Source organism: Pollicipes pollicipes, unplaced genomic scaffold (assembly GCF_011947565.3).
Source record: "Pollicipes pollicipes isolate AB1234 unplaced genomic scaffold, Ppol_2.1 Scaffold_4740;HRSCAF=5597_pilon_pilon_pilon, whole genome shotgun sequence".
NCBI classification, from domain to species: Eukaryota; Metazoa; Arthropoda; class Thecostraca; order Pollicipedomorpha; family Pollicipedidae; genus Pollicipes; species Pollicipes pollicipes.
The window spans coordinates 10,672,356-10,681,981 of NW_023596545.1; the positions used below are offsets into that span (position 1 = coordinate 10,672,356).

At 51.3% G+C, this 9,626-nt stretch overlaps 1 protein-coding gene across 1 annotated transcript; it reads right to left on the reverse strand.

Annotated features, from left to right (window-relative positions):
- Positions 1-1,222: 1,222 nt before the first annotated feature.
- LOC119099155 (bax inhibitor 1) lies at positions 1,223-8,256 on the reverse strand. The gene is made up of 5 exons (XM_037222261.1): positions 8,055-8,256; positions 6,113-6,342; positions 2,868-3,094; positions 1,897-2,070; positions 1,223-1,520 (listed from the first exon to the last, which is right to left on the reverse strand). Exons 1-5 carry the CDS (start codon positions 8,093-8,095, stop codon positions 1,497-1,499), a joined length of 696 nt encoding a protein of 231 aa, XP_037078156.1. The 5' UTR covers positions 8,096-8,256; the 3' UTR covers positions 1,223-1,496.
- Positions 8,257-9,626: the final 1,370 nt, after the last annotated feature.

A 9,626-nucleotide genomic window follows, 5' to 3' on the forward strand; every position in this document is an offset into this window, starting at 1 on the left:
AGTTATAGGCTTTCATATGATTCTGGCCGTCCTCCACAGTCCTGGTTCCAATCATCGGCCCGCTGATTTACAGCTGTTGTCTTCAGACGCTCCCAGGCCAAGCCGATTAACATTTTCCAACCGCATTACCTTGCCCCAAGCCGACTTCTATTCCTGCACTTGGGAGCCCGTCATTGTTCGCAATCGTTTCTTGCGTTCTGCCATCCAAGCCGAGTCCGATTCCCACAATCGGGGACCAGCCCTTATTTGCAATCACTTGTTGCGTTCCGCGGCCCATCTGATGCGGGTGGTCTAGCGGAGCGTCGCCCGACATCTGGACCCGCTCCGTGCGCCAAGCCAGGCCAGCCACCTCGGCGCCGACGCACACCGCGGCTGTCCCGGTCAGCGACGCTGCCTGGGCCGGCGGCTGGCGGCAGCGGGCGCCGCCCGACCGGGAGACGGGCGGACCGGGCCGCGTCGCGATTGTCTCAGTCCGGCGGCAGGCTCTGCGGGGCACACCGCGAGAAGGGGGTGGGGCACCGTCGGAAATACAGCGATGTCGCCTGCTCACCGAAGTAACGATACAACGGGGTTCGATCCCCCGCGGTGCCCGCCCCTCCTGTCAGGGCGAGAAGCAGCCGACGCCGTATGGCCTCAACCGCCGATCACGTCGTAAAGGACCGAGGGCGAATGTTGAGTAACGATACAACAGATCACACGAAGAACAAAATTTATTTCCCATTGAATCGTGCTCAATTCCAACAGTCATGCCAAGAGACGTGCAAACACGTAGATGGGCCAGAATGGATACGAAACAACGAATCACGCAGTGCTCCTCGCGCCTGCACAATGACCACCGAACAGTGACTTCCTCTCGCTCCCATGACAAACCTTAGGCAAAATTCCACCTATCACTGGGAGACAAAAAACTACACACCGTGCGAGGAATGGAAACCAAGCTGGAGACCACACGATTTAAACCGGGGCAGTCGAGACTCCAGCGTACAGAAGTATAGGAACACGCGAATTTCTAAATCCCGAGGGGGTCGGGGGTTAAATGTAGCATGGCCTCAACACACAAAATTTAGATCAGGTCAACACAGACACACTTACTGATATAATATATTCCTCTTTCTTTGCGTGCCTGTATTAATGCAATTACAAGAGTTTTCTGCCGCGGCCATTATCAATTTAGACGCGATGAGCTGGTACTGCGTCGTCGGCACCCCTCTCCCCCCCCCCCCCCCCCCCCCCACAACTGAAGCCCACTCACGCCTTCGGACGCCACCTCGCGGCCCGGTATTACGGATGCCCCCCTCCCTCGCTTGCTTTGCACACACGCGCAGAATTATTATCGCAAATTAGTTGCCCTCGGATACAAGTCCGAACGATATGCCGATTACGGAGAAGCTCGAGGCGTTAATATATGCGGCGAGACTGGCCGTGCTCCGAGCAGAACACGCACACGTGCACGTGCAGCATATGCGGCAGTCAGGCCGGCGCCGTCGGCACGGCGCTCAGTTCTTCTTCTTGTTCCGATTCTGGCAACAAGACACCCGGTCAGGAGTCTAAATCGTGTGGAACCTGTCAAAAATGGTGGCGAAGCCACTCGCAACCATTGGGCATAAACTACAGCAGAAATAATGCAGTGGACAAGAAAACGCCCTTACAAATGGTTTCCTATATTCCTGTTGTTGCAAATGCGCAGCAAGAGCCTCTTAAATGAACGCTTATCGGTGCTGAATACTGAATATTGCCATCAGGCTTGTAAGGAGAGGAGGCTTTTCTTTGGTCAAGTATCAGCTTTTCCGCCTTTCCAGGCGCACAACTGTGCATACACAGCCAGCATCGCTTGGCAAAAGCGCCCGGGCAAGTCTGACACGCCCCGCGTCCACAGCGCTGCTGGTCGGTTCTCACCTCCTTCTGCATGAGGATGACCAGGATGTGGCGGAACACGTCCACGAGGTCGACGAAGAGCATGAGGGCGTGCCACACGTAGTCCTTGTCGCCGCGACGGCGGCGTTCGATGATCAGCTGGGTGTCGTACAGGATGAAGCCGCAGAACAGCAGCAGGCCGCCGTACAGCTCCAGCTGCCACACAAAGCGCCGCGCTCAGACCCGGCAGCCCCAGCGGCCGCACGCGGCAGTGCGTCACAAGGTGTCGATGTCAGAGATCGCACAGCTCCAGCTGTCACACACAGCGCCGCGCTCTGACCCGGCAGCCCCAGCGGCCGCACGCGACAGCGCGTCACAGGGTGTCGATGTCAGAGATCGCACAGCGCCAGCTGTCACACACAGCGCAGCGCTCAGACCCGGCAGCAGCCGCACACGACAGTGTGTCACAGGGTGTCGATGTCAGAGATCGTATAGCTCCAGCGGCCACACGCACCGCCGAGCTCAGCCGCCGGCAGCTCCGGCAACCGCACACAACGGTGTGCCACGGGGTGTCGATGTCAGAAATCGTACGGCTCCAATCGTTGCACACGGTCATGGCATTACATCACAATGATGTCAGATATACCTCAGTTGACAAACACAGAGAGCACGGACCGCCTGGTCTTCACAGCGGCGACTTCTTCAGCAACCTGATGAGCAGCGCATTTTTCGGCGATATGTCGTAACCCTCAGCTGTCGCACACACATGGTACACCGTGAGGAGCACCAGTCTCAAAACTTCGATTAATTTTGGTAATTCGCAGCGCAAGACACATAACAAAATGCCGTTTTCAGATGACATTCAGATATAAGATACAACAACGGCCAGAAATTACCGGTACTCACCCTGAACAACCATTAAACCCTGTCCACTGACTGCGAGGTACGATTCATCATAAGTCCCGCCAAACTCATATCAGACGTGACCGACGACGGGCGTCAGAGAAGCTCACCTGGAAAATCATCCGCGATTTGAAGAAGAGGTTGGCCAGCGAGAGCATCAGCATCATGGAGAGTCCGGAGCCAAGGATGCCGCCCAGGAAGAGGAACTGGGCGCGGCGGGCGTACAGGGCGGCCAGCGTGAAGCTGACGAACACTGCGCTCGTCATCAGGAAGGCCGTCGGGATCAGAGTCGTGTTGATGTAAAGCGACATCTGCAGAAGCGGGCCCAGGCCCAGACCTGTCGGCGCAGAGGGCGCTCGGTGGGGACATCTGCAGAAGGGGGCCCAGGTCCAGGCCCCATGGCGCAGGGGGCGCCTGGTGAGAACATATGTAGAAGGTGGCCTAGGCCCAGACCGGTCAGCGCAGAGGGCGCTCAGCGAGTATTTGCGGGCCAGACAGTTTTATATAAGGCGAGGCTCCATCTTGATAGAAAGACAACAATGACTGTTGTACAATGTGGCGGATCCACGATCGGCGGGCCTTCCGGCTCCAAAATACGCGAGGATTACTGCCCCGAGTGCCCGTCAGAGAGGAGGTTCACCCCAAGAGATCTGTGGATGACTGGAATTCTCCTCCAGATTCGACCGTCCAATTCACAACCATGAGTCCGTACAGAAACCTCATCGATCATTGGTGGGAACCCGTGTACAATACTTCTTCAGATGCGTGGCCGCGTATTGGACAGGACCGCCTAAAGGGTTATATCCCTAGCTATACATGGCTTGTGGCGAAGAAGGGCTCCCGCCACATAAAAAAGCAGCCCCAGTGCAACTGATAGCTGCAGCTGACGAATTTCAACTACTGCGCGGCCTCAGCCCTGTGAGGCCACGGCTGCACGAGTTATAGACCGGCGGGAGTGCGATGTCGCCTTTACGGAGCCGGTCTTCGGTACAACAAGCTGAGACTACATCGGGAGACCAAATGCGGCGTCCAGCCTAGTCCACTAGGACCAATATCTACGGAATGGGCCAAATATGGCCAGACTATTGGCCAACAATTTGTCAAGCTATGCGATGTCAATTAGAGCAAGAACACTATAACAGCCAATTGCTGCCCCCCCCCCCCCCGTAACTTTCGGGAGGGGCGGATCTCCAAACAAAGTGACTACCTTTGGTTCCACGTCATTACCATTGATGTCTTTCACGCCTGTCGCCATCTCACCCGTACTACGTCGTCCAACCGTCCAACCGACATCCCTTATCTGATCAGAACTTAAGGCGCAACTGTTATGTTCAACCCAACTAGGGAGCCTACGCCGCTTCCCTCGTCCTTGGCCCTATGCTAAAATTTCGGTCGAGTACATATCATGCTTATCAAATAGAGGGATGGGGCTCCGTCGGGAAATGGCCCGATCAGACGGACTTGCAAATCCCGACGGATAAAACAAGCTACGGGACTGGGCAGCCCCAGCACCAGAGCACCAATCAGTGCCAGAACCCATCGCACAGCTCATGACAGAGCCTCAGATGTTTCGGTAGCTGTCCCGATAACAGACTCGGGGACAAAGGCAGGCACCCCGACCACGGGAGCACGGCGATTCCAACAAAACAACGGCCGCAGACACGCGAGCACAGCACGACGGAGGGTCGTCCAGCAGGGGCGCCCAGCTCGACTCGTCTCAAACGACGGTCCATCACTTCGGCATAACTGCAAAACACGGCCGGCGTGCGGACGGCACCGCACACCAGCCACGTCCGTCATGCAAACGCCACTGCCCTGCTCAAGCGGCTCATCTAGTCGCCGCCGTCCTGCCAGCCCGCTAGATCCGTGCGTGCGCGGCACGCGTTTGTCACAGCGTGCCACGTGACCGCCGGTGACCGCGGGACTCGGCGGGACTCCCCCGCTGAATGCCAGCGGCAGCCGGCGACTATCGCTCCGTACCGCAGCACTGGAGCTGCGCGCAGCCCGGCCCTCGGGCGTGCCTCGTCGGAGAACGTTGCGCAATCAGCAGACTTCTAATGTAGCTGCGCGCAGCCCGGCCCTCGGGCGTGCCTCGTCGGAGAACGTTGCGCAATCAGCAGACTTCTAATGTCACGAATCGAATGCCGCGTCACGCCCTTAAATGAACTGCCCGCATGTCACATCACTGCCATATAGCAGCGATGATATGCATCGCAAATTTCACGCAGGCAATCGATTTTTACTCAGGAAGTGTTTTTTTGAAGCGCCTGGAAAATTTTTAGACAAAAGACAAAGGTTCACCAAGAATAGATAATGAAACGTTCATGCCGCCATCTTCCAAGGAAACCTTTGCAAAAAAGGAGAAGGTCTCTGGTGGAAGGTTTTGCGCCTTCCTGGGTTCTCTACTGAAGCGTTGCAGTGGCATTGCTGACGGATGTCAGTGCATGCCTCTGTCGCCGGACAACAGTGAAAACAAGCCCATTATTGGCTTACAATTACCTACATTTGTCACCACTCAAAAGCGAAAAGCTGTAAGACAATTGCATTTTTGCAGGTATATTAAACCGCAGATGTTTGCTCCGTATTTCACAGCTCCACACCCACCGGACGTTTCACCTTCACGTCTACGGCAATATGCATTGTGTATTTCGGATGCACTTGATGTTATAATCAAGTCTGTACTGGAATGGGATAAGTTTTTTAAGGCTACCATGCCCTGGAGGAGAATAGCGTATGTGTATATATATACATCTATATGTATACATTACACATACATATACCATCATATATATGTATATATACACACAGGACCCTTTTGTACCTGAAACAGCCCAGACCTCACTCAGCATTACAGGCATTCCAGGGTCCACAATACACCATACCCACATGCTTAAGAGTTTTAGGTTTGATTTGATTTATGGAAGAATACAAGTGAGAATTATGGAGATGTCCTGCCAACCTCAACAGCATCTCTCTCGGACTCTCCATCCCTGATCTAAGTCCAACCCGAGGGATTCGAACTAGAACGTAGATCGGTACTCCTTGGGTCACTAGTATTTGTCGCGCCTGGGGGGATTGACTGGTGCTACAAGACCTTAACTGAATTATTTTGATTTCATACAACAGGACGGCCATCAGCATGCAATAGTCGGTACAATAGCACCTTCCAATCTCCACATGCATCAGCATGTAAATCCTACAGCTGGTATGTTCACACAATATGGGGCAAATGCTCCAAATACATGCAGATGACTACCAATTCCAGGCTGGATTTGGTCCGGGTGTATATCCTCAGGCTTACTCCTCGCTAATGAGACACCGCTTAGAGGCCTGCTCGACGCCGCGGGCCACCCACCTGAGCAGAAGGCGAAGCCGGCCAGCAGGCCCAGCCGCCTGCCGGTGTTCTTGCCGTCGTCAGGCGTGAACATGAGCGCTGCCATGAAGCCGAGGGCGGCGAGCGTCGACAGCAGGCCGCCCGACAGCAGGCCCGTGTAGAGGTGCACCGTCGCGCCGGCGCCCGCCACCAGCGTCGACACAGACACCGCCGAGTAGACGTTCTTCAGGTGCGTGCGCACTGACGGCTCCCTGCAGGATGAGATGTGCCATATGAAGCAGCAACAGATGTGGAGGAAATGGACAGAATGTCGCAGAAACACTGAACACTGCATGCTGATTTTGTGTCACACCCATATTGCAACAGGATGAAAAGCTAGTTTAAGACAGCATCAACAAAAACAGCAACATTGCACCAGGAGAAAGTAGGAGAAATGGGCAGCAATGACACACTACAGCTGGAACCAAGTCATCCAAAGTGGGAAAGATCCAAATGTCACTTGTATGTGCAAATTAGATATTAAGAGTAAGCTTTTTGTGGCCATAGGAAAAGTATGTACATCCCTCACAGTGAAAAACAAGCTGATTCATTGTAAAAACTTAGGGAAACAATTGTACCCTGACAGTGGGCTTAGCCATGAAGGACCATGCACACAAGCATGAAATAGCAGGAAACCAAGATAAAAATAAAGTGTAGACATGTCATCTCAACTTAACCCAGTCACCACAAATTGGGTGAAGGCATGCTGCTCAGTCACACTGAAGATGATATTCTGGCATTGGCCAAAAAAGAGAACACACAGGATGATGTATAGATGCTTTCCATAGCAAATATTGTGAAACATGATGCCAGAGCAGAACAGACCATGCAGAGCATTGCAGCATGTTAAACTTTTGCCACCAAATTCTACCATCAGACTAGAATTCCACCATCAGATGGGAAGGGTCAGGGTTCATGCAACACACATGGCTAAGTGCAATATCTAATCCAAGAACACCAAGAACACATGAACAATATGTCTTTGTCGATACCAACAATCATCAACACCACCCACATGCGGCATCACGAGCCAGCCAGCTAAATGCATCTGTAGTGGTTTGGTTTGGTCATTATTTTTCTGTGCTTTAGAACTGAGAGCTGGACTGGGAATGATCAAACTTACCTTATCATATCTGTCTTTCTTAGAAATGGCTGGGGTATATGATGGACTATTGTTATTGAAACCAAATATAACCAATTACCAGTGACCAAATGCTGTCACTGCAACAATGCAGCCATTACTGATGTGATACAAAGATGTTGAAGGGTACGAAAACCCCATGAATAACTTAAGTTGCACATAAATTTAAATGTTCTTTGGAGCTCATGTTGCCTACAAGATGCATCACCACAACACTCCAGTATCTAATGTTCATAAATATTCTAATTAACTATTAATATTACATAATCTAAATGCATAAGTTTCCTTATCCATCCACAGTTGTAACCAGGTGGTCACAGAAAACCACACAACTGGGCAGGCTGCAAACCATGGCAGATTTGAACAAGCTTTAGCTGGGGCAAAACTGAACAGGGCAGGCAGCCTACCAAAATATAGGGCTGAGATTATTGAACTGGACTATTGTCTCACAAAATGTTCTCAGATATACAAACTAATAAAATAATACAAAATGACCATATCTGATGTAAAATCAGGTTTATGTAGACAGGTTAAGTGAACAAAATATGCTTCAAATGATGCAGCATACGTTTCTAGCATGATCGTGTGCCCCAACACCATGGTTTCACAAACCATGCAAATAATTACTTCATAACTTCCCATGTAGACTGCTTTGATCAGCTTTCATAAAGTTTTGTCTTCAACTGCCCTGAGGTGGTGATAAATATAACTGCCAAGTATCTTTGACGCTGACATCAACCAGGCGCCTGTTTCACATCATTCCCTGGGCAGGTGCGTACTTACAGATGCCCGGACAGGCCCTTGATGAAACGATCCGGATTCATTTTCGTTTGCTTCTGTTTCGACCTTCCCGCTTGTTTTCTTGAATAGACACCAGCTCACTTCCACGACTTCGACGGCTGCGTATCAAGACCCAGCTCCAAGACAGTCACCTAGGGACACAACCCAATCAAACGCAGCAACTCCGTCTCTTATCTTCGCGACACGTACGCCTTTCCGAGTCAATGTTCAGCTGTTGGATGTCGTCATTCTTGTGTTCCAAAATATTACCATTCCGACTTTAACGTACCCTCTCGTACCAACTTCCAGCCTTCAGTTAAGCGACGCCAGTCAGGCTGTAGCGGAATCCTTACATCGTGTTGCGATTTATATTCCTTATTGCAAAATAATTCCACAGTTGGTAAGAACGGGATTTTTGCGGCGCCCTGACATCGGTTTAAGCCTTCAAAGAAATATTAATTGCGATAGAGTAGCCATGTGCATTCTCACTTCCCAGCCCCAATTCTCCCGCCCTGAAAATTTGTTGAGTCTAGCTGGATTAGAGGTCAAAGTTCAAAGTCATTTTGTTTCGGCCATTTTGGTGAAGCTGATAATTCATCGTCTGTCAATGCTTGACCGAGACGTCTCAAAGGAAAGCAAAGAAAAGTAATAGTAAGCACGAATAACAGTATAATTTCGAGGCATCAGGAGTCTGGTTTCAAAGTGAGGTAATGTGTAGCAAACCAATGCTTCATCTAAGGATTTACAGATTATCTCAGTGATAAGCGATCAATCAAGCAGCCTGGTCGGCAGAATAGCATTATGGTCGCAAAATTTATCAAAACACTGGTGTTAATATTAAAATCGGCACGGTAATTATCAGAAATCAATTTCATTTTCGTGGTATTGCCTTCTTCTGGTGAATGTACTATTCTCATAATATTTAACTTGGTTTCGTGATCGTTGAATAGAAAGCTGGCTTACAAGTTATTCGATGTGTGCTGCCAAATTGTTATCAGCACCAATGATAAGCCAGCATTTTTTCCTACGTCACGCGATGACGCACCAGCGGTGCCGGCATGCTGTGGCTGATGTAACATGACAGGCCTCTTGTGCCGCCACGAAACAGCGCCTGCCCGGCAATGGATGTCAGTGCCAGTTACTTGTGCGCGCATGGCGAGGAAAAGAGTAGCTTTGAGAGGAGTAAGTAACCTTTTCCAGATCACTGTGTATTTATCAGTGGGGCAAGTTAAGGACCAATTTCAGCATTTGATAGCACCCAACGGGCTTCTACACTTACGCATGGGTGAGGTCTTTGTGAACGTAGGTCCAGTGAGTGTACGCCTCATGGGCTAGACCGAATGAGCGTAGGTTTCCTGGGCGTACGTCCAGTGAGCGTGAGTCTCCCGAGCATAGGCGTAGTAAGCGCATGTTTTCTGGGAGTAGGTCCAGTGAGTAGGTTCAGTGAGTGTGAGTTTCCTGGGCGCAAGTCCAATGAGCGTAGGTCTCCTGGGCGTAGGTCTCCTGGGTTGTTCCCTTTCTGGCTAGCAAGGTTTGGCAGCGTACACCGAACAGCTCCACACGCCAGCTGTGACA